Source organism: Vicugna pacos, chromosome 13 (genome assembly GCF_048564905.1).
Source record: "Vicugna pacos chromosome 13, VicPac4, whole genome shotgun sequence".
In the NCBI taxonomy this organism is placed as follows: Eukaryota; Metazoa; Chordata; class Mammalia; order Artiodactyla; family Camelidae; genus Vicugna; species Vicugna pacos.
The window spans coordinates 31,019,447-31,045,125 of record NC_132999.1 but is presented as its reverse complement, the minus strand read 5'-3'; the positions used below and the strand labels follow the sequence as shown (position 1 = coordinate 31,045,125).

Genomic DNA, 25,679 nt, shown 5'->3' with positions numbered 1-25,679 from the left:
ATTCCTCATCTTTAATACAAGGGTTAACATCTATTTCAAATTTCCACCAGCACTCGTTTTATGAGAGCAAAAACTTTGTTTAGCCTATTCACACTGTACTCCGAACGTCTTGTGTGCTCAAATAATATTTGTTGGATATTGCATAGAAAACCCTCCAGCATTTTTTCATTTCCTGTCTCATTTTCCTTGATGCCCAACTTCATATCCTAAGTTTCAGGCATAACACACTGTGTGTAATCTCCAAAGGCCTCCAAGTGTAGTGCTAAAGTGGTATCTAGTGTTCCCAAGTGCAAGAAGGCTGTGATGTGCCTTATGGAGACTATGTGTGCATCAGATAAGCTTCATTCAGGTATGAGTTCGAGTACAGTTGGCCATGAGTTCAATGTCAATTAATCAACATCTACGTATTAAATAAAGTAACTTTAAACAGAAATACACATAAGACAAGGTTATATATTGATTGGTGGATGAAAATTTGTGACTAGAGGCTCATAGTACTTTAACTCTGTATTTCCCCTAGGGGCACTGATTATTTGCTAATTCAGTGTTTGTGGCAATTTTATACAGTGTAACTACTGCAACTCCTAAGAATTGACTGACCTCCCAGATCTAAAATCAAGAGCTGCCCATAGCCTACGGAGTAAAATTGTAATTTCTTAACTTCAGATGCATTGCTCACCACAATCTGCACCACTGACACAGGCCTTTTTGTTTGGCCAAATCTGTGTGCACTCCATGTTGTGCCTTAGCTTGGCAGGTTGTCCCCCATGCCTGAGAGGGTGAGCTCCTGCCTTATCTCCTCTACCACACTTGGCTTTTTAGACCAAGATCATGTTATAATTATCATCATCTCCTCCACAGTGTGTGCCATCCATCCATCCTCCATCCACCCACAATTTAGTGAGCCTCTACTCTGTGGTAGGCCTGTGCAGGCCCTTTGTCAGAAACTGGGGGCGCAAAGGCAAATAAGACACAGTATAGCTGCTGCCCTAAACGAGCTTACACAGAGCAGGCCCTGGAGGACCCTGACACAAATGAGGGAAAAGCTTCCACGAGGAAATAAGCCTGTCTCTCACCCTAGGAAAAACACCACAAACTAATTTAGGAAACTTTCCAACTATGAAAGAAATCTGTTTTGGTAAAACAGAATGCAGATATTAAACGCCAGATATTTCTACTTGAACATCCCTCTCAACCTTTTGTTATTAGTCATGTAAGGTTACCCTGTTTGACATCCTTCCTGGAAAGCTGGTAGTTTCTAAACAGTTAATATTGGATAAAGATTCCTTGTCTTCTTGAAACCAAAACATAAAAGAAGAAATAAGGAGAGGAAGAAGGGAGTGAGGGTGGACAGAGAAATAATCACAATTACCATCATACCAGTGACAATTATCAGATCCTTACTCTGTGTTAAATGCTATGTACATTAAACACCTATGTTTATTCTTTAATCTATTGCTCACAACAGCCCTTTGAAATACATATCATTACTCTCATTTTACCAAGAGATTAAGTAATCTCTCTAAAACATTGATCGAGAATTCAAAACCAAGTCCATTTGACTCCAGGCCTGTGTATGCTCTTGTTTCAGGCTACAATGCCTCTGAAACGTGATTGAAAAGAAGAGGTAGTGTTAAATAAATCATCCTTACAGTGTTGATTTATATTTGCTTATAAAACAAGCAAGGGAAAACAAATACCAACAACTCCCCCTTTATTTTAACTAGCCAGTTTGAAGAAAGTATTCTCTCTCTGTGGTGAGGGAAAGTGGCTGCAGCTTCAAAAACAGCTGCAGGGGCTCTGAGGAGACCATTACAATCTGGGGGCAAGTTTACAGGGGAAATGTGGGCATCCTAGAAGCTAGAAGATGGCCATCTGCAGGGGATGAGCTTCCCCCAGGTTCTCTTGAAAACCTCCTTTGAAAATACAAGGTGAACTGATGCCTGTTAGCATCCTTCTGAGGCTACCTGTACACCGCACTACAGGACTAAGTTCTGTTACAAGTGACGAGGAGAGGCATAGTCAAATGTTCAGCAGCTTCCCAGTTTACAGAGTTCCACCTACGTATCCAGTAGTAAACCCCAGAAGTGAATGAGATGTGACTATTTTTAAAAAATAAAATTGTATGTGCAGAGAAGAGTTAACATATCAGGCCTGATAACTATTCTTTGGACGTCTTGCTTACAAGGCTGGTCCTTGGCTGGCATTTGGGAACTTGGCTTTCAGGAAGGTTTGTACCATTTCCAGAACTGACAACTGTGGTAAACTGTGCTTAAACTGTTTGTGCAAACAACATAGATTATGCTGAACAACTGCTTTTCTTCTGGGATTCTGAATTTTTGGTATGTACCAAGTAGAGAGTACCTACGTGATCAGTCCCCATTGAAACCCCTGGGCACTGAGTCCCTAATAAGCTTCCTTGCTTGACAACATTTTACATGTGTTGCCCCAAATCATTGCTGATGGAATTAAGCTTATCCCAGGTGACTCCACTGGGAGAGGACCCTTGGAAGCTCTGCCTGGTTTCTCCTGGACTTCAACCCCTGTGCCTTTTCTCTTTGCTGATTTTGCTTTGTATCCTTTTGCTGTAATAAATCATAGCCATTAGTATGAGTATGACTATATGCTGAGTCCTATGAATTCTGCTAAGGAATCATCAAACCTTGGAGTGGTCTTGGGACCCGCCTTCCCCACAGCTGGGGTCAGAAGTGGGATTCAAAAGCCCAACCAGACACATAAAATATGGTGCAAACACTGGGAGAAGAAAGGATGAAGAGGCAGGGAATGATGAACCTTTGGTGTCTAGGTGAATATAGAGTCATTTATCTGTAGTATGAAAGTAGCTGAGCTGATGTCTGTTGTGAGAGGTAAAAGTTACCTAAGGAATTTTAAAATGATAGATCCAATTCCAGGACAGTTGGCTTACTGGCTCCCCTGGCTGCTTTTGGCCCTACTGTATGTACCACCTGGGTCACATATAAATCCCCACAGGAAAGGACCTGTTTTTTGATGGGACCATTTAAAATCAAGCTGCTGATTGGCTTATATTTGATATGGAGACTGACTGCTTTCCTGCAAGCTGGGGGACAGCGTATCACAAGAAATGTGATCCCTCTGCCCACTCCTGACAGAATGGACTCTCAACTTTCTTTGGGGGATGTCTCACAAGCTATTAACTTGTGTTCAACTTCCCAGAATAGTTTTGGTTTGCAACAATGGACTAATAAACAGCTTGACTCTATTTCTCTCACTTTTCTGTGGGAGCACACACCTTAGAAAGACAGTTTGATTATTAAATGTTGCTGCTCTCAAAAAGGGATTGATCTTTTTCTAGTCTGCTCACTGGATAAATAAACACGACAAAAGGGGTGGGAGGTTATATAAAGTTGTTTTGAAAAATTTTTCATAATTCAGGATTTTGCACTGACCAATTCCTAAACATGATGTGTCTTTCTGGTTAAGTTGTATAAAAATGATTTTATATAAAAATCTTTGGTCCTTCTTGCACATATAGACCTTTCAGAAGAAAGGTATGGATGAGAGTAGGAGGATAATTAAACAAAAAAGTAAAATTATAATTGCTAAATGGGACACAATGATTTTGTAACAAAGGAGAAAAGAACAAAACGAATCAAAACCCTGGCACCTGGGGAAGTGCAGGGAAGGGAAAACGCATTAAAGATCTTTGCTTTTCAAAACTGTTCATGGAAACTTTCTGCTCTTTCTGAAGGAAAACTCCCCATGCTGCCTTTCCAAGCTGCTGCAAGTGCTTTGAATTCAAACTGACTGCTGAGTCTACAATCACACATGACACTGGTGACTATGAGACAGCAAGGGGTGGCCTTAGCTCCTTAACTTCCAAACAGAACACCTCCAGATGTTGTCTACACTCATGAGTTGAATGAACTGGTGTCACAAAGAAGCAAAAAAATTTGAGACTGCCTTAGGCAGTCCCTCTGAAACCAACAGCTGAACTAAATTGCTGACTGAGAACCCAACGGTGGGAGGCACCACAGTGGGGCATGACTAATGATATTATGTCCTGCTTGGGGTGCTTTAACACTTGTAAACTTTGTTTACAGGGGTACCACGGGTGCCCTCAGGGGTTGTATTTCTTATGTGTACCCTGATATCATGACACTGCCTCAGCCTTGGACGACATTCAGGTCAGCTTCAACTTAGCTAGAATTGTACAGTACCTGAACCAATGCCTTGGGCCAGGTGAAAAAAGGGGTTAATATAGACATTTAAGGAGGAAGCCACCTGGCTTTCTAAGACAGACTTTGATGGTTAATGGGATTTGTTTTAACTGGCTAAGTCCAGGATCCCTAAAAAGCATAAATAATAGATCAACACTACAGGTTTTTCTTACCCTGTGTATAGGTTCCTACTGATCATAATTTTTTTCTGTAAAGATGCCTTGGTCAAAAGCAAAAGGGGTGATCTGTGCAGAAAAGTTAACATAGCAGACCCAACTTATTCTTTGAAAGGTTGTCTTACAAGATCGGCCTTTGGCTGGTATCTGGGAACCTGGCTTTTGGGAGGGTACCCACTATTCTCAGATAACAGTAGCTCACTAATCTTAAATTGTGCAAACAAACTAGTTTATGCTGAACACCTTCTTTCCTTCTTGGATTCTAGAATTTTGATACCCAGGCAGAGGGTACCTATGTGATCAGCCCCCAATAAAGCCCCCGGGCATTGAGTCCCTAAAGAGCTTCCTTGCTTGGCAACATTTCACATGTGTTGTCTCAAATCACTAGCGGGGGAATTAAGCTCATCCTGTGTGACTCCACTAGGAGAGGACCCTTGGAAGCTCTGTCTGGTTTTCCCTGGATTTGGTCTCATGTGCCTTTTCTCTTTGCTGATTTTGCTTTGTATTCTTTTGCTGTGATAAATCACAGCTGTGAATATGATTATATGCTCAGTCCTATGAGTTCTCCTAGAATATCATCAAACATGGAGGTGGTCTTAGGGACCCCTCTGACATTATACGAAAAATTTTCCATCTAGTATAAAAAGCACAGGCTCCGAAGGTTTAAACCGCAGTTATGTCAGTTACTATGTACATGACGCTGCGACTATTCCTTCATGTCTCTCAGCCTCAGTGATCTTATTTGTAAAATGGGGCTACTATGCTTCAGGGTTTATATAAAGATTAAATGAGTACTTTCTAAAGTGTCTGGCAAAAAGTAGCACATTAATAATTGTTATTATCCTTGTCTGACTGAAAGCTGGAAAAGGTTGTAAAACTGAAGAGATCACCAAATCAGCCATAAAAATGTCAAAGAAAACGTTCACATCAGCGATCCACTCAATTCTGGAAGGCTGGGACCTAATTCATTTTGAAACTAAGCAGAAAATTGTACTAACACATTTCACTGAAGAACTCTCCAGTGTTTAGTCACATTTCCATGTAATCTCAACCAAGAGGATTCTGCTTTATGGAAACAGTGATGTGAAATGAGGAGATAAACACAATTCCTTCAAGGAGAGTTTGACTGAAAGGGAGGAGTGGTTCATCCTCCACACAGTGCCCTGCCCAGTAACATGTCTAATTAGTGTTATTCCTCCCAGCACAAGGTCTACATGTCTTAAAGCTTCACATGTCCTGAGTACCTACTATGTGTCATGTCCTTGCTCTCAAATTGCCTCACTTAATTCTTACAACCACTCCATAGTTGGTTATTATTATCTGCCTTTTTACAGGTGAAGGAACCAGTTTATAGAGGTATGTGACTCATCCAAAGTCCACCTGATAACTGGTTCCCTATATCATAGCATCATGCTGTCTCCCTCGTCATGATTGCCAGTGCTCAGAACACATTTTTCCTACACTAGGGGGACTGCAATACATAGTGGACTTTCTTCCAAGGGAGGATCTGTTATAATCCAAGTGACAAACTGCAGGTCAGCCTCATATCAAGAATGAGGAATGTGTCTAAAAATTTATTTTTTAAAGGCTAGAGACAGGTCAAAGCAGTAACTTGCTGGAGATGGATCAAAGAAATTTAGCATTACCAAATCAAATGGCATGGCCCTCTGCCGTTTACCAAGTGTCTTCATTATCACTTTTGGTCTTATCATAATGTATCTGTGAGGATGCGTGACATTATCCTCACTTGAAAGAAGTAGCTGAAATATAGAAAACAGAAATCATGTACTCAATGTAACTCAGCAAATGGATGTAAGTGCCAACATTAGAACAAAGATCTGTTTGACTCCAAGTACAGAGGGGGCAGAAGAAGCTATGGAACCGTTTATCACAATACGTTTAGTCCACACGTTTGGAGACTTCACACCAACCATCTCTCTAATCTTCTCTTGCTTGGCTGCATTCTTACCAGTCTCATTTTAAGTACTACAGTATCCCTTGACTATTCTTTTGTCTTCAGTTTTCTCCCATTTCAATTCATCTTTCCAAGCTGCCAGTGAGATATAACAGAAAAAGAATCAGCACCTTCATATTTAATGCCCAGATCTTGTTATCTTGGTCAAAACAGAGTTTCAGTTTCTGTATCTGTAAAATGGAGATAATAGTTGCCTGGTATAATAGATTTTAGACCTGGGTTTGAAATATGGTTCTTTGTGCCTTTAATTTTTTCAGTATAAGGTAAGGATAATACTAACCCCATAGGGTTGTTGTAAAGATTCAATTAAATGATACCTGTCTGGTGTACAGCACAGCTGCCCAACACACAGTGGGAACTCCACAAATGGTAGACAGCCATTTATTATTACCTCACAGGCTGGCTGGTTGTTTGCTTCATTCATTCAACAGATATTTACTGAGCACTGAGTAAGTTCCAGGCACTCTTCCAGGTGCCAGGTATATAGCAGTGAACAAATAAAGTTCTGGCCTTCAAAAAGCTTTGACTTTAGTAGGGTGTATACAATAAACAACTAAATATCTATTATGTCAGATGGCGATCAGTTCAGTGGAGAAAAAGCAGGGTAAGAGGCACAGGAGTTGCCAGTCTGGCAGGGTAGGGAGGTAGGGACAGAGAAGAGGGAAGGAGGACTGTTTTCTTTATTTAGTTTGGTCAGAAAGGGCCTCAACGGAAAGGCAATATTTGAGCAGAGACGTAAAGGAAGAAAGGGCATGAGTGATACGGATATCTAGGGAAGCAAGTACAAGTGCAAGGACCCAAGGTGGGAAAACAAATAGCAAGGATGACAGGGTGACTGAAAAGGACTGTGTGGAGTCAGAGAAATGGCACAAATCACATCAGGGAGGGCCTTTCAAAAACTTAGAACCAGATGGGGAGCCATTACAGGGTTTTGAAAAGAGAGGTGACATGATCTTCTACCTTAAAAAAAAATGACTTTTTTTTTTTAATAGAAAAAGAGATTGAAAGGTGAAGGGGTGCAGGTGGAGGCAGAACGGCCAGTTAGGACACCATTACAATAATCTAGACAAGAGATTATAGGAGATTGGACTGGGGTTTAGTTGTGAAGGCAGTGAGAAGTAGATTCTGGATATGTTTTTAAGGTAAAACCAAGAGAATTTGCTTATGAGTTGGATGGAAAAATGAGAGAAAGAGTCAAGGTTTCTGGCCTGAACAAAAAGAACAAAGTTGCCATTTAATGAGATGAGGACAATTACGAGAAGAGCAGATTTGGAGGAGGGTAGGAATCAGGGGTTCAGTTTTGATTGTCTAATTTGAGATGCCAACCAGACATAAAGTAGAGATGCTGGGTAGGCAGTTGTATGTATAAATGTTTGTAGTTTAGGAGAGAGCTTGGGCTGGAGATACAGACTTCGGAGTTGTAACTGTATATATGACATTTGAAGCCACAAGACTGAATGAGATCACTTAGATATTGGGGGTGGAAAGAGATTAGAGGATCGACATTTACTGAACACGTATTATGTGTCAGCCAAAGTGAATCTGTATATTATGGAGTAACGTATGGATAATTATACTTACATGATGACCATGTCACTCCCTTGTTCCACCAACTACAAGAAATAAAGCCAAGCTCCTTTGCCTGGATTCTAGGTTTTATACAATCCCCCTTTAGCCTTTTCTCAGAACTTTCTGATACAAACTCTGTATTTCAACCAATCTGGTCTACGCTCCACTGTCTAGAGGTGCTTTCCAGCTTCTTTCTTCAAGTTGTCCTCGCTGTTGGAGAATGTTCTCTCCTTATCAGCCCCTCAAAATCCTATCCATCTAAAGATTTTGTTCACCTGCTACTTCCTGTACAAAGCCTCTCTGGTCACCCAGGTCAGCTCTGACTTCTGCCCCTTTCGCCTGACTACTCTTAGGACCCACTGCATGAATTGCACTATGAGGATTATTTACATGAGAGGCCAGGGTATTCTCAAAGGCAAGAATGTGCCTTACTCCTGAGCACTTAGCACAGTGCCTGGATAACCAGAGTGTGAAATACAACTAAGTATCTACTTTACCTACCTCTGGCTGTGACTTAAAATACAAACTGTGAGGACAATATGAAGAAATCAGAGATGCTGAAATCTTTTCAAATGTGTAAATCTGAGCTTCACTTACACATTGAAAGTATTTTTCTATATGATAAATTACTCACTAATTTATTCCTTACTTGGCTCAGGAGGCACGATGGTACAGGGATTAAGAGGACAGAATCTAGAGTCACATGTCAGGTTTGTACCTGGTTCTGATATTTACTATGACGTTGGGCAAGGTACTTAACCTCTTTTGTGCCTGAGTTTACCCACCTCAGTGAATACAGTATGAATACTGACCTTTGGAATAGTTTTTAGGATTAAATGAGATAATACATACAGGACACTTAGATTAGTGCCTAGTAAAATAAGCCTCAATAAACATCATTAGCTGATCGAAGAATTCAGCAAGGTAGCAGGTTACAAGACTAACGTTCAAAAATCAGTTGCCTTTCTTTACACTAACGATAAATCAACAGAAAAAGAAAGTAAAGAAACAATCCCCTTTAAAATAGCACCCAAAGTAATAAAATACCTAGGAATAAATCTAACCAAGGAGGTGAAAGAATTATACACAGAAAACTAAACCACTGATGAAGGAAATTAAAGACGACTCTAAAAAATGGAAAGATATCCCGTGCTCTTGGATTGAAAGAATCAATATTATTAAAACGGTCACACTGCCCAAGGCAATCTACAGATTTAATGCAATCCCCATCAAATTACCCAGGACATATTTCACAGAACTAGAACAAATCATAATAAAATTTATATGGAACCATCAAAGACCTAGAATTGCCAAAGCATTACTGAAGAGAAAGAAAGAGGCTGGAGGAATAACTCTTCCAGACTTCAGACAATACTATAGAGCTACAGTCAACAAGACAGCATGGTACTGGTACAAAAACAGAAATATGGACCAAAGGAACAGAATAGAGAGCCCAGAAATGAACCCACAAACTTTTGGTCAACTCATCTTCGACAAAGGAGGCAAGAATGTACAATGGAATAAAGACAGTCTCTTCAGCAAATGGTGTTGGGAAAACTGGACAGCAGCATGTAAAGCAATGAAGCTAGAACACTCCCTTACACCATACACAAAAATAAGTTCAAAATGGATCAAAGACTTAAACATAAGACAAGATACAATAAACCTCCTAGAAGAAAATATAGGCAAAACATTATCTGACATACATCTCAAAAATGTTCTCCTAGGGCAGTCCACCCAAGCAATAGAAATAAAAGCAAGAATAAATAAATGGGACCTAATTAAACTTAGAAGCTTCTGCACAGCAGAGGAAACCATAAGTAAAACAAAAAGACAACCTACAGAATGGGAAAAAATTTTTGCAAGTGAAACCGACAAAGGCGTGATCTCCAGAATATATAAGCAGCTCATACAACTCAATAAGAAAAAAATAAACAACCCAATCCAAAAATGGGCAGAAGACCTAAACAAGCAATTCTCCAAGGAAGACATACAAATGATCAACAGGCACATGAAAAAATGCTCTGTATCACTAATTATCAGAGAAATGCAAATCAAAACTACAATGAGGTATCACCTCACACCAGTCAGAATGGCCATCACTCAAAAATCCACAAATGACAAATGCTGGAGAGGCTGTGGAGAAAGGGGAACCCTCCTACACTGCTGGTGGGAATGCAGTTTGGTGCAGCCACTGTGGAAAACAGTATGGAGATTCCTCAAAAGATTAGGAATAGACTTACCGTATGACCCAGGAATCCCGCTCCTGGGCATATATCCAGAAGGAACCCTACTTTAGGATGACACCTGCACCCCAATGTTCATAGCAGCACTATTTACAATAGCCAAGACATGGAGACAGCCTAAATGTCCATCAACGGATGACTGGATATTTATACAATGGAATACTACTCAGCCATAAAAACCGACAACATAGTGCCATTTACATCAACATGGACGCTCCTGGAGAATGTCATTCTAAGTGAAGTAAGCCAGAAAGAGAAAGAAAAATACCATATGAGATTGCTCATATGTGGAATCTGAAAAAAAAAAAACCAAAAAAACCCCCAACTAACTAAATATAAATACAAAACAGAAACAGACTCATAGACATAGAATACAAACTTGTAGTTGCCAAGGGGGTGGAAGGTGGGAAGGGACAGACGGGATTTCAAAATTGTAGAATAGATAAACAAGATTATAGTGTATAGCACAGGGAAATATACACAAGATCTTGTGGTAGCTCACAGAGAAAAAAATGTGACAATGAATATATGTATGTTCATGTATAACTGAAAAATTGTGCTCTACACTGGAATTTGACACAACATTGTAAAATGATTATAAATCAATAAAAAATGTTAAAGAAAATCATTAAACATTTTCTTATCCTGAACTTTGGCTATTGGAAAATCATCATGATCATCACTACTTTTCAATTTGGACAATATTTCTCAGTTTACAAAGCACTTTTATATACAATCCCTTATTTGAGCCATGCTATGGTCTTGGGAGCAGCAGAATTTATTGTTTCTATTTTATAGAGAAGAAAACTTGGATTTAGACAGGGGGTGTGTCTTGTTCAAGGTTGCACTAATGACCCTGTGATTCCCAGTCCAACATTCCTTCCTCTACACCACTGCTTTCCTTCTATTCCCAACTCCCCAGTCATTCCAACAATAAAGCAGAGGTGTCTAAAAGTTATGAGTTTTCACAGACTGATTCAGCGTGTAAGGCATTGTTAAGGCATAGGATCCTTCGTCTGATTACTTAAAAACAATTAAAACTTACCATTTAGAAAATAACACATTTCTTAAACAAAATGAATAACCTGAAGAAACATAAACCACCCTTGCTAGAAAGTATATTTTTTCCCTTTAATTAGACTGCTGTTATGCCAGAGTAGAGTTTCATATATAGATCTATTCAAGAAGCAGCTATATTATTCTTTTAAACCTCCTGCTATTTAGTTTCTTTTGTTGTAAATATTATGTAAACAGTTTACCAAATGACCTGAACCTATAAACTCAAGTGTCCCATGGTCAAAATTCTCTAGGAGCATTTTTCCTTACAAAGTTACTTTTGAAAATAAAGCAATTGAGAAACCTGCACCACAGTCTTGAGTGATCACTAACTGAATGTATGCTCTCAGGCAAGTCATTTCACCTCATTTCATTTCAGGCCTACACACACGTTGAATGGCATGAATATGACCTATCTTGCTACCTCCCAGAGCTGAAAAGAAGAGGAGAGAGATAACTTTGTGAATATATTTGCACCTTGTAAGATCTTTTGGTTTCTTTCGGTTAAGAAATTTGTTGTGGCTTGATGGTGGGATGCATGTGGCAGAAAAGTACTGGAGGGAGTGAGAAGAACTGAGAGGGGAGGGATGGGGAGGAGATGGTGTGAGACTGTGAAGGCTTTTGCTTTCATAAGGAGTTTGCACTTCTTCCTGCAGAGCAGTGGAACCACTGGAAGCTTTTAAGCAGGAGAGAGATGAGATATCATCAAATCTATATTTTAGAAAAATAACAAGATACAGTAGGAAGGACCGATAGGAGGTGGGGTAGGCAAACTGGAGTCAGGGAGATGAATTAGGATGCTGTAAATTTAATCTGGGCTATGTAGACTTGGGCAGTGGTGTGGGGGAAAAGGGAAGAAAAGAACAGATTTGAGGGAAGTTCAGAGGCAGAATTGATACTGTGACCAGTTTGACATTAGCTGCATTCCACTCCACAATCATAGTTCTTATTCTCTGAATCTTGATCATTTAGGGATACTGGAAAATCTCAAATAATTAGATATGGTGGTGTAAACTATCTGAGGGGAATGGAACAAGCTCAGCAGTATTTAACATGTATTTCATTGATTAGATGCTTCATCTTGCTTTATCTTGAAAACAAAGCTTTTAAGACATAGGTCGTTCAATGGCATTCAAGTTTTTCCTTCTGGTTCTGGTTTTTGCTTTTAAATCAAACTCAGTCTAACACAAATTGAAAACCAATCCCATTGCAATATTAAATGCATTAACATATGAAAATCAGTGAAGTACAGAACATTTTAAAATACTCGTGCTTGGAGTTGCAATTTATTGCATTTACTAGGTGGTCTCTAATGTTGATTTTTTTTAGTTCTTTCATCCTTTGGCTCTAATTTTAAAGTCGAGCTCTATAATCTATTAACAGATTTTTTAAAAGGAGCTAATGATCTTAAAAAGCAATGGCAATAAGAAAATGGGTTTAGTGTCAGCTCTGTTATTATAATTGACCACGTGACTTAAGGAAAGTGCATAATTTTATCATGCTTTGATTCTACCACCTGTAAAATGAGAGCATTGGGCCTTGATAGCTCTGAAATTCTTTTCAAATGAGATATTATAATTCCAATGATACATTCTTTTGTCTGGTTTAGAGCATGTGGCTATTTTAAGTGCAAATACTGCTCTGGAGGAAGAATTTGTTGCTGCCATGCTTTCTTCAGCTGTAAGCCTTTCCTACCTCTTCTGCCTCTCTCCACTTGGAATAATTATAGCAGAGACTGTTTATTACATGGTAGGGACACTGTAGCTTACAATCAGCACAACTCTCTGAGCTGGATATTTTTCTCTTTCAAAGGTGAAGAAATAAAAGTTTAGCAGGGCCAAGTAAGTTGCCCAATATCATATAAAATGTATGCGAGGAGGTGGGATTTGGTTACAGGTCTAACTACCATTAAAATTTTGACTTTTATCTAAGTTATTCTGTTTCCGCTCACCCAACATCTTTCTGTGCAAGGCTCAGGTCAAATTCATTTCCTCTAATGCCTCTAACTGCAGGCTGAAATTATCTGTCCTTCCAACTGTGGGTACAATTTGTAATGCAATTTGCTTTACACGTATGTTTTCACTAGAATATGAACTCTCCAAAGTCAGTAACAATTTCTCTTATTTCTGTATCATTAGCATTTGGTAGAAAGTCTGGCTGAATGGTTGCTCACTAAATGTTTTACTCTATGAAAGAACGAATACAAGAATGAAATGCAAATTAAACCACTCCTATTTCCTTATGTTGGCAAATAGGATATCCTTGTATTATCAGTGAAGTCAGATGTCACCCAGTAGTAGCTTCTCGATACAGGCTAAGTTCTACAAGGGTAAGAACTATGTTATTGTTTTTCAACACTGTGTTCCTGGTGCTGAGCTTAGTGCTCAGCTTGGTGCTTTAGTGTAATGAAGGTGGATGAGTGACACAGGAAGAAATCTGTATACCCTAAATTTGTAAGGCTTTCCTCCCAGTTCACGTAAACATACCTTTACTGAAGGCCTACTTTGTAAAGAACGCTGCTAAGAGCTTGTTTATGCTCATTCTCCTGTTCCTCTCTGTTCTAGAACATAAAATTCTGATACTGTTATTTCTGCATGCATGCTTAGACAAGTTTTGGGGGTTCACATCTACAGATCTGGAGGAAGAAGTGTTCTCGGGGCAAGAATGGGGCTATCTGATTACAGCACAAATGACAAGGCACACAGGCCACCAGTCCTGAAGCTCACCTGCCATCCCCATCCTTGTTTCCCAGTACTCTGCAGTCATCTGATAAACAGCAAAGACCTCCCTTTCCAGTTGCAGGTAGAGCTTCTCTGAGTGAGGTGGATAGGAGAAGGGAAAAGAAGGCAAACAAAGGAGGTAAGAAGGGAAAGAGTTGTAGGATTAAATTTAAAGAAGGAGGGAAGAGTGAAAGAAGGGGGAAAGCATAAAAAGTGTAAAATAGAATTGGAAAGAAGAGGGAGGGGTGAGAATGGGAGGAGGAGAGAAAAGGGAAGAGGAAGGCTGGGGATACAGACAACTTCATATCAAGTGGTGCCAGACAGCTGTAGGTCCAGAGGGCAATGGGAGGAGTGGAGGAAGGGAACTGGCAGGGGCCCCTTACTCTGACTCCAAGGCAGGGTGAGTAGTAGAAGGGGTCAGTGTCATTTTTCAGCATTTAGACTCAACTATCTCACTACCAGGGCAATGCCCAAAAGTGAGGCAAATGGGCCAGTGATGTTCACATGGCTCTAACATACCCACAAGGTAGGGCTTAGTGATCACAGCTCAGGAAGTAAAAACTATTTCTTCTCTTGGAAACTGTTACTAGCAAAATGGAAAACAACATAACAAAACAAACAACTCAATGTTCTCAGCATCTTGACAGTCAGCTTCTCCCAGGAAGGCCTGTATCTGCTGCTATTTTGGTTGTCCCACAGTGCTCAGTTCAGTGGTATACCCAGCAGACATTTAGTAAATAGTTGGACAGCTGGGAAATCTTAACATGAAGTATTGTTTTGATTGGGGGGTGGGGGTGCAGAAGAAAGTTTAACAGGTCCTCTGGTGAGAAACTAGTCTCTGCTTTGTGGAGAAAAGGCTGAAGACACAATAAGACTCCTAGAGTTAAATCTTATGTTATTTGTTATTAAAAAGGCAAGGTCTTAAGATGTGCTTTTTAACAGTCTTTAGTTTGGTTGTAATTTAAGATGACTTTTACAAATTAGATCTTAATCCTTGCAGACACAGATGGCTGTTACAGAATAGCCTTGCAAAAACACTAGTCATTCGACTTGAAAGAGCATTCAGAGAAGGATGAAGGGCCATTAACTCTAACCCAACCCCTAGCTCTAGGAGGTCTAATGAGTCCTGGGTGGGCTTTCTGGGTTTAGGTCTGGGTCTGGAATCTGGGTGGGCCTAGGGCATCTGTTCTCATTTGGAACAGCCTCTCTAGTTCACTTGGAATCAGGGATTTAGGTCAGACCTGAGGTCATTAATGTTTGACAACAGTAACTTGAATGCGTATGTGTGAGGCAGCATGCTGGGAACTTCAGGGAAGATAGAGATGAACATGATATGAACAGTCTCAAATACTGACAGAATAATAGGACAAGACCTATGGGAGAGGAATGTACAAACTGCAATGGGTACGTAGGTGAGGAGCTTGGCAGAAGGGGAGGGTTTCCCAGAGGGGATGACACTTGAGCTGGGCATTAAAAGATGAGTTCAAAATGATCCGAAAAAGCAGGGAGGGTGAATATTCAAGGAAGAGAGAACAGAGTACACAAAAGTACAGAGACATGAGAGTCTCTTGTGTCTTTAGTGAAAAGTCAGCAGCATCCTATCTCCTGGTGATGAAAATAAGTAATGAGAGGCAGGATTTAAGCTGGGAAAGGTAGATATGGACCAGATTGTGATGAGTTTTTAGACCATTTTAAGGGTCTGTACTTATCCTAGGGCAGTAGGAAGCTACCAAAGAATTTTCAAACAAGAAAAGGAATGATTAGAATACGGTTTTGGAATAATCATTCTGAGGTAGATAATTTCAGGTTGACCAACGACCATAAAACAGACCTGTGATGGATACTGGGAAGCTTTTGATTTTTCCAATAGGAGTAAACCTTTCTGATTAGATATTTTCTTTGGGGAATTGGGCCACACTTGGTCTAAACTGGCCTTGGGATAGGATGGAGGTAGAAATGAGGTAAGTGTGAAAGGGACATGGGGAGAAAAGACTGTTAACCAGATTGAGTAGTGTTCTTTGGCAGAATAAAACAAAGGGTGAGTGATTGAGATCTAAATCAAGAGTAAATTTTCTCTCAGATTAAGTGACTGACCCTCCATTTCGGGCTAATACATACTGACACCTAACACAGACTGCACAGAAAAGGCGTCGTCAGTAGAGCTCAAGGCAGGCAGGTCACAAGCTGAAGAACCCTCTGCGTTTCACTTCACAGTTCCCCTGAGTGTTTTTAACAGCAGCTTTCCACAGTCCACATTTTTACCCTACAGAAAGAGGTTGTTAATACTGATCATAAAACCTAGCTCCTTCAAAGAGATTATTCCTCCCACCCTATTCCCAATACCAAGTTTAAAAATTAATTTGAAAGGAAGATTAATTTTAAAAGCCAGGAAGGCCCTTAGACTCCATTTCTTCCAGTACTTTCATTTCACAGATGAGGTCCAGAAGGGGAGTGACTTAAAACCAAGTGCTGGGAGGGACTAAGTCTTATAAGTTCTCCAAGGTAAGATATTCATGGTCTGGTATGGGCTGGAAACAGCATGAGAACCAGCCTGATCTTGAACCCCTTGATAGTGCCTCTTTTCTAAATGTTCACACATTGAGAGTTCAACTTCAGCATCAGAATTTAAGGTAGTTTCTTACTTGGCCATGTGGTCCACAGAACATGTGCATGCATGTGTTCCCCTGTGCATCTTATGCATGAATAAAGAGGAACAGCTTGGAGCAGTAGGTGAGGGCCCTGAGAGAGGGGACAATGTCCAGCACTCGGGGCCCACTCTAGTCTCCTTGGCTTAGACATAGTGGTAGGATTTTCATCGCACTTAGGGGGTTTGTGGCTGAGTGGTAGAGCTAAACATATACCTCTGGGTTCTGTCTCTATCCTGCAAATCCGACAGTTAATGTGAGGGATTAAGATGAACCTTAACCAAATTTTTGATTTTGGTGTATTAGATGAAGTCTCAGTTATTAAATCTCATATTACCAGGTCACAATGAAATCACAGAATACTAAGATTTACTATGTATCTCAGAGATAAGCTAGTCCACGCCCCATTTTATATGAAGTAGGAACATCAAGAATGACTCCTCCATATATATCGATTATTGCTGAAAAGGGATAATTCAGTAATGCCTGGTTATCTCCCAAAATGAGAAAATCATTACATCACAACACAAAATATTTCTATCTCAGAAAGTGGTTTTCTTACATTGGGCCAACTCTGCCTCCTGCAATTTTCAACTTATTGGTCCCAGTGTATCGTTAGTGCCTCACAGAGTCAGATCCCTGTTTTTCATGGCAGGCTTTCAAGTAGCTGAAGACAACAATTGCATCTCCCATGGCCTTTCCTTCTCTAGAGGAAATGTTCCCCAAATGGTATGATTTCCAGTTTCCTCATCTTCCTACCAGCCCTGCTCTACATAAGCTCCCGTTTCTTCAGGCTACAGCATGGAGTGTAAGGACTACTCTGGGGTAGTTCAGTTTCATGCAGAATTGAGTATCATCTTGTTGGGGTTATCTCTCCAAAAATGCAGCTAGTTTTTTGTTGACAGTCACAACACATTATTAATGTATATTCAGCTTAATTTAACTACTATAACCTCTACTAAAGCATGGTTTTTCCATCCCAAACTTGAGCAACTGGGTTTCTAAACCTAATGCAGGAATCTCTTTTTATCTCCATATGTCTCTATAAAATTTTTCTAGGTACATTTTTGCCTATTGTTTTACTATTTTAAGGGTTTCTTGAATCTTAGCTTTCATAATACATAAATCTGATAAAGTCTTCATTTAAGTTGCCCATAAGAATGGTGAGTAATAAAGGATTAAATACAGAGCCTCTTGGTTCCCTCTGGGGAGATAGCAGTCTCTTAGTCAGCACTTCTTGGACATAACCATTTAATCACTAACAGAAGATTTACATCTGTCTACTGCCTCAGAATACTATGAGAGACTATCAAACACCATGCTGAAACACAGATATACAGTGAATACAGGTCACTGTCCCTGACTTCCCAGCCTAGTAAGAACTATCGAATCACAAAATACTCTTAGTTTAGCATGACTCATTCATAGCGAATCTATAATCATTGACCCTGATTAAGCTTTCAAGCACACAATTCTCAGATCCACTCTAAGGTATACAGAGATGAGTATCTTGGGAAAGTTTGTTTGAATGATGGAATAGGGGAAATAGACAGGAAGGAAGAAAGACCTAGTACCTAGTTTCTTACCCAGGCTACTGTGCCTACATGTCTGCTGGCCTGGGAAGCCATACCTTCTCTAAAGACTGAGGAGAGAATGGTGTGCAGAACAAAGAAGGGCTCCGGGTATGTGGTCCTGTGGTAGACTGCGCCTTGGGACTTTTCTTGGACTACTTTGTGCATCCCTAATGACGGGCTGTCTCCTATCTAGACACACTTCCCAAGACAGAAATGGGAACTTACATCTCTCCTAGGAAAGGTACTCAGTAACTTGAATTCGTCCCATGGAAATCCTTTGGAAGCTACAAAATCAAAGACGATCTGGAGCTTGCTGCTGGCCAGGAAACGCCGCTCGAGGAACTCGCCACTGGGGGTCCGAATTCGCAGTTTGCTCACAGGCTCAGCATTTTCTTCCTTTGGCTCTGGAGGCAGGGCCTGCTCTAAGGAGAGCCGGATGGCCTAAAGAGGGTAAAAACCAGGGGTTAAACTGTGTGATGGATGGGACTGTGGGGAGAGGAGGAAGGAGAGACTAGAAAAAAGCTGCTGCTTTCTAGAGACTCATCAAAAAGTATTGCCCATTTATAACTAAGCCTAATGCTTGAACAGTAGAGTCATGTGTTTTTCACTTTCTTAATATTAGTCTAATAAGCAATTAATTAAAATAAATCCCACCTTGATGACACATATTAAATTGAGAGGTAACTACACAGAAAAGAAAGGTAATTTGTTTTTTTTTTTAAGGAAGGGCTCAGGTATTTGTGATTGAGGAAACAGGCATCAAATATCTAATTGCTTTCTTTCTAGGGTATAAATTAAGGCTATTACAAGCATTTGCAAAAGACACATACACAGAAATAGATGGCGTGAGGAGGGGAAAGAGAGAGAACGTACATTTCCTAAGTAAAATGACTGAAAGATTGTAAAATTCTGGATAATATATTAGCATCAAAATGGAGGAAAGATTCTGTTTGGGGTGATGAAAAATTTTGGAAATAGTGGCAGCAGTTGCACAATGTTGTGAATATAATTCATGCCACTTATTTGTACACTTATAAATGATTAAAAAGGCAAATTTTTATCTATTTTCTACAATAAGAAAATGGAATGGAAAGAAATTAAAATATCAGGTTTATTGGAGGCAGGATACTATGGTGCTAGGTCCAGCCTTGTCACTAAATCGCTGTGAGATTTGGCCAAGTCTGGATTTCTGGATCTAGAGATGGCCCAAACCCTTCATTTTAAAGATCAGGATACAAACTCAAACAGGTAGGGTAAACTTGAGAGAGCTCACGGCTAGAGGTGGGCTCAAACTCAGGTTTCCTAGTTCTTAATCTACTGTCTTACATTGTTTCACATTCAAGATACTTCAGTGGAAGGAGATTAAAGGTCTCTGATGTCCCTGCCCATGTAGGGGTCTATGGCAGAAATTCACTAAAACCTTTTTGTCCCTCACATTGTGGGAGGATTCCACAGATAGTAAACTTGGCATTAGTATGCTCAGCTTTACAGTTATATTCTGTTTCTGGTTACCAATTTATCATCAACAGGAAAACAAAAATTTCCCCCAATTAATTTACAACTATTATAATCAAGTAACATGAGTGACAGAAACTGGGATTTATGGTCTCTAAAATCTCAACACAATTTTCAAAGCTGGTGCCACTCTTCCCTTTGGGAGGGAAAACATTAAAAAAAAAACCTCTCTATTAAACAACTCTTGGGTCAAAGGGGAAATACAAATGAAAACTACGGGATATCTAGAAAACAATGGCTGTTGAAATTTCATGTTGGAATCTATGGGACTCATTTAAAGAGCAGTGCTCAGAGGAAATTCATAGCCCTAAAATTCTTATATCATTCAAAAGGAAAGAATAAAATTAAGTTAAATAAGAATTGGACTTAAAAAACTAGGAGGAAAAAACCCAATAAAACAAAAAGTAAGCTGACAAGAAAATAATAAAATTAAAAGCATAAAGGAATGCATTAGAAAAAAGAACAACATAACTAGTTAACCAATAGATAGGCTGCTTCTTTGAAGAAAAACAATCAATAAACTTAACATAAATAAAAAGAAACATAAAAAATGGTAACCTGTAAAGGGTGGGGGAAACAGGAGAAGTGACAGCATTTTCTGAATATGCTTTTTAATATTTTAAACTTCTGACTTATGTAAAGGAAAATAAAGTCTGCTCAGATTCCAATATGGACAAAAAATTAATTTGTGTCATTGAGGATAATTTAGTTGGTTCTAGTACTAAAGTATTTTTTTAAAAAAAAGTACTCAAAATTTCTGTTGTGTATAGAGGAAGCTAGTCTTTTCTATGACACTGAGGTCATTTTCCTTCTGGAGGCACTGGATAATACCATCTACTTCACAGGGGGTTATAAACATGGGAACTGTATACACAATATATGTAAAGTTCCTAGTGTGGTGTCATAATAGGTTTTAGTTAACGGTTGCCTGGGGTTACACTGGCTAAACAGCCTCACACTCTCATTTATTATATGGGGAAATTGATCCCAGAAATGGAGACATAAGAAATAAAGTTCAAAAACCAGAAAGAATAGACAGTCAAACCAGTTACTTCTGTCTTTTTATTTTTTGGATAACATGAGTGGAAGTTTATCTAATATTAGCATATGGATCAGCAATGAGTTTCAGTTGAATATTTTCAAACTGCTATTTTAGTAGCACTGTTATATATTAATAACCCAATGAATAGATGAAACTGTATATATCAAAATTAAGTTCCAATTATGTCTACTGTAGTATTCATTATACTGTACCACACTTATTTGTTTAATGTCTGTCTTTCCCACTAGTATGCAAGCTCCATAAGGACGTGGGAACATGTCTTACTTTTTATTCCAAGTGTAGCACATAGTACAAAATAGATGCTCAATATATATTTGATAAGAGAAGAAATAAACTAACATGTTAACTGAAATAATGCATTAAAAAGTGCTTTATATGGTGATAAGCACATAGTCGGTGCTCAATAAATGTTAAAAGAATCTGAATCTCATGGCTCCTACTTCTAGTAACCAAGAACTGAACATCCTGAGTTTCCTTTCTCTGAAGTCTGACTCCCTTCAGCATCAATTGTTCAGATTCATTTGCCACAGACACGTCCCTTAAGAGCTAACCAAGAGTTGTTTGTAGGGTAACTAGCTCTGTGGATTAGTTATAAACATTTTCTAAATGATTAACGAAATCATTTGACTATTTCTCTCTAACACTTGTGGTTCTTTAAAACCATTTCTTTGAGATTAAAAAACACCTTTTCCTGATTACAGAAGTAATACATACTTATTGTAAAAACTATATTAAATGATAAGAAAACATTAAAATTAACTTCTAGATTCACCACCAAGAGATAGCCACTGTCATCACTTGAGTGTTATACTCATTAATTTTTCTAATCATCTTTAAGTGAACAATTCAGTGGCATTAAGTACATTCACAATGTTGTGTTACCATCTTTTCTGTTTCTAAAACTTTCATCACCTCAGACGCTCTCCATTAATTTTTCATGCACATTTAAATTTTTAAAAAAATTTAAATTTATTTTTAAACTGAAGTACAGTTTATTTACAGTGTATTAGTTCAAGTGTACAGGCAAGTTTATATATATGTTTTTTCAGATTCCTTTCCACTATAGGTTATTATAAGATACTGAATATAGTTCCCTGGGCTAAACAGTAAATCCTTGCTGTTTATCTGTATTACATAAAATAGTGTGTATCTGTTAATCTCAAACTCCTGATTTACCCCTCCCCCACTTCCCCTTTGGTAACCGTAAATTTGTCTTCTATGTCAGTGAGTCTATTTCTGTTTTGTAGATAAGTTCATCTGTATCATTTTTTAAGATTTCACATATAAATGATATCCTACGATATTTGTCTTTCTCTGTCTGGCTTACTTCACTTAGTATGATAATCTATAGGTCCATCTATGTTGCTGCAAATGGCAGTATTTCATTTTTTTTTATGGCTGAGTAACACTGCATTGTGTGTGTATGTGTGTATCACATCCTCTTTATCCATTCATCTCTCAATGGATATTAGGTTGCCTCCATGTCTTGGCTATTGTAAACAGTGTTGCCACAAACATTGGTGTGCATGTGTCTTTTTGAATTAGAGTTTTCTCCTGATGCATGCCCAGGAGCAAGATTGCTAGATCATATGGTAACTCTGCATTTAGTTTCTTAAGGAACTTCCATACAGTGTTCCATAGTGGCTGCACCAATTTACATTCCCACCAACAGTGTAGGAGGGGTCCCTTTTCTCCACACCCTCTCCAGAATTTATTATTTGTGGACTTTTTGATGATGGCCATTCTGCCCAGTGTAGGGTGATATCTCATTGTAGTTTTTATTGACATTTCTCTAATAATTAGCGATGCTGAGCATCTTTTCATGTGCCTGTTGGCATGCATATTTTTATATAAATATATATTTAAACTTTTAAAAACAAAATTTGAATGTGTGCTACATTGTACACAACTTTATCTTTTATTCAAAGCCATGTATTTTGTCATTGTTTTAAAGTTTGTATTGAAATATAACATACAGGAAAAAGTGCACATATCTTAAGTGTACAACTTGATAAATGTTCAGAAAGTGAACATATTTGTATAACTAGCACACTAATCAAACATCTCAGAGTCTTTCTGCCCCATTCCTGAGAATTACCTTCTTTAAAGTTAATCACTGTTCTGACTTCCAACAGTGCAATTTAAAAACTTCAACCTTTAAATTAAATGTAATGTATGGTTAGGAAATAGGCTTTAGGTATGACAGACAGAGGTTCAAATCCCAGCCATTAGGCATATGACTTCAGCTACCTCATATAAGAGACAGGGCCAGTAATATCTTCCTCACAAAGGTTCTTGTATAAAATGGAGTCATGTTTACAAAACACTTAGCAAGTGCTGACGCTTGGTCAGGACTCAAATTAGTGAGAAGTGGCCAGTGCTGAACCTCACGCTGTAACACTGTGCTCAACAGATGACAGACGTTGTTGGTGTTATCATTATCATTATTCCCTATGCAGCTACTTTAAATCAGAACTTAATGTGATATTTCCTGGTTTCTCCTCCTGGTCCCCTTTAATCCACCTGTTTGCTTGCTCTCTATTTTGACATTTCCCTGTACAATATAACAACAGATGCTACATTATTGTCTGAACTCAACCAATTATACTATAGACAAATAAAAAAACAGTAGCTCATTACCCCATTCATTGTGCAGACAATGTCTGCTCCTCAATGCACCCAGTCTCTAGGGTTTTTCCCCAGAATGAAAACAGACCTCAAATATCCCACAATAGTGACCCAGTGTGGAAAACAATGAAGAGATATTAGGTAAGTCGGCAACCTTGGAATCTGAATACTCAAGTTTTACCGGTAGAAAAGAATAAAAATACATCAGTAGTTCAGTTTCAAATTTACTGGCTAAAAGCAAAGGCCTCATGTAAGTAAACACTATTGTAAAACAATGACATAGAGGACATCTACACTCGAATAGGAGTCATGGTAAACACCATTGTTAAACTTGAATTTGGTTTGCTCAACAAATACAGGTTTTTATCTGCAGTATTTTAGGTTTGTAACAAAACAAAGAAACCTAGTATAGGTTGGAAATATAAACTGATCTTAGACTTTTTGCTTTAGTAAAGCTGTATGAATATTCAAAGCATTCACATCTGAGGGATGAGAAACTGAGACTTTTGAATTGATATCAGGCAATGAAGACAGATACCCAGAAAAGATTGTTTCTATACATTTACATTTTTTAAACAGGAAAGATAAGATACGCTTATGCCAATCTCTTACAATAAGAATCAAAGACTGGCTTAATTTACATCCACACATGCATGCATAAATACATGCACATGTACAGTATCTTCTAGGGGTCTATGAGTACCCACCAAATAACAGTTTATAGCTAGGGGAAGCAAAGTGTGAAATAGGCTAAAGCTAACATTCATTAATTTCATGAATTCTTACCAAGCAGATTGTATGTGCCAGGCATTGTTCCAGATGATGGGAAAATATGAGGGAACGAAACAGACAAAATATTCTGCTTACATGGAATCTATATTTTAGTAGGGTGGGAGAAAAACAATACACATACAGGAAAATATACTGTTTGTTACACAGTGATGAGTGCTATGGAGAAAAGTACAGGGAGTACAGGCAGAGCGAGGGAGGAGTACAACTTTACATACTGTAAACCCCAATAGCAAATACCATAGGCCTCAGTGAGCAAAGGCCTCAAGGAGAGAGAGTCATGTGGCAGAAGTCACAGTAAATGACAAGCGCTGGTGCCTGGCCTGAATGAGCAATAGCAAGGCTGCCAATTTGGCTGTAGCAGAATGACCACAGGGAGAGGGGTAGAAGCTGAGTTAGAGAGGAATCAAATGAGAGGCATGATTAGCTCACATATGCCTTGAGCCACTTAATTTTTTCCCCCATTTCAAAATTTAGGTATAATTTATACACAGTAAATCCATTCTTTTAAATGTATAGCTCTGTGAGTTCTGATAAATGCATAAATTTGTCTAACCATCATTACCAATCACGATAAAGAACAGTTCTATCGCTAACTTCCACCCCCATCCAAATTCCCCTAACCCCAGGAAACCTCTAATGTGTTTTCTGTCCTTGGTTTTGCCATTTCCAGAATGTTATATAAATGTGTCTATAAATGTCAGGTAAATGGCTTCCTTCATTTAGTATAACACATTTGAGACTCATCCATGTCGTTGACTATATCAGTAAGTAGTTCATTCCTATTCATTGCTGAGTGGCATTCCATCATACAGATACACTACAGTTTGACTACTCTTTCAGCTGAGGGGACACCTGAGTTGTTTCCAGTTTTGGGTGACTATAAATGAAGTCCCTGTAAACACTGTGTACAGATTTTTGTGTGAATATAAATTTTACTATTACTTTCTTTCATTTCACTTGTGTAAATACGTAAGTTTTAACTGCTGGGTTGTATGGTATGTATATGTTTAATTCATAAGAAAGTGCCAAGTTATTTTCCAAAGTGGATGTGCTATCATTAATGATTCTCATCATAAATACATGAGAGTGCCAGTTCCTCTTCATCTTTGCCAGTACTTGGTATTGTCTCTTTTCTTTTAAAACGCCATTCTAATTAGTGTGTACCCACTGAGGTTTTCATCTTCATTTCCCCAATAACTATAACATTGAACATCTTTTCATGTGCTTATTTCCCTTGTGTATATTTTCTTTGGTGAAGTATTTATTCAAATATTTTGCTCATTTTTAAATGTGGGTTTTTAAAAAAATTCTCAAATTTTAAGAGTTTATTATATATTCTGGACACTATAGATAGGTGATTTTCTCTCAGTTTGTGGTTTGTCTTTTCTATTTCTCAACAGTGTCTTTTGAACAGTAGAAGGTCTTAATTTTGAAGTCTAATTTAGATATTTGTTATTGTATGAATTGTGCTTTTGGTGTCAGATCTAAGAAACCTTTATGTAACTCAAGACCAAGAAGATT

At 38.6% G+C, this 25,679-nt stretch overlaps 1 protein-coding gene across 3 annotated transcripts in view; it reads right to left on the bottom strand.

The window, feature by feature from the left end:
* The window catches only part of FAF1 (Fas associated factor 1), a 378,065-nt gene that overhangs the window by 15,251 nt on the left and 337,135 nt on the right, over positions 1-25,679 (bottom strand). For all 3 annotated transcript variants that reach the window (XM_031684245.2, XM_006200466.4, XM_072974476.1), the window contains one exon: positions 18,386-18,601. In XM_031684245.2, the coding sequence (XP_031540105.1) occupies positions 18,386-18,601 (216 nt within the window). The remainder of the gene's footprint in view (positions 1-18,385; positions 18,602-25,679) is intronic.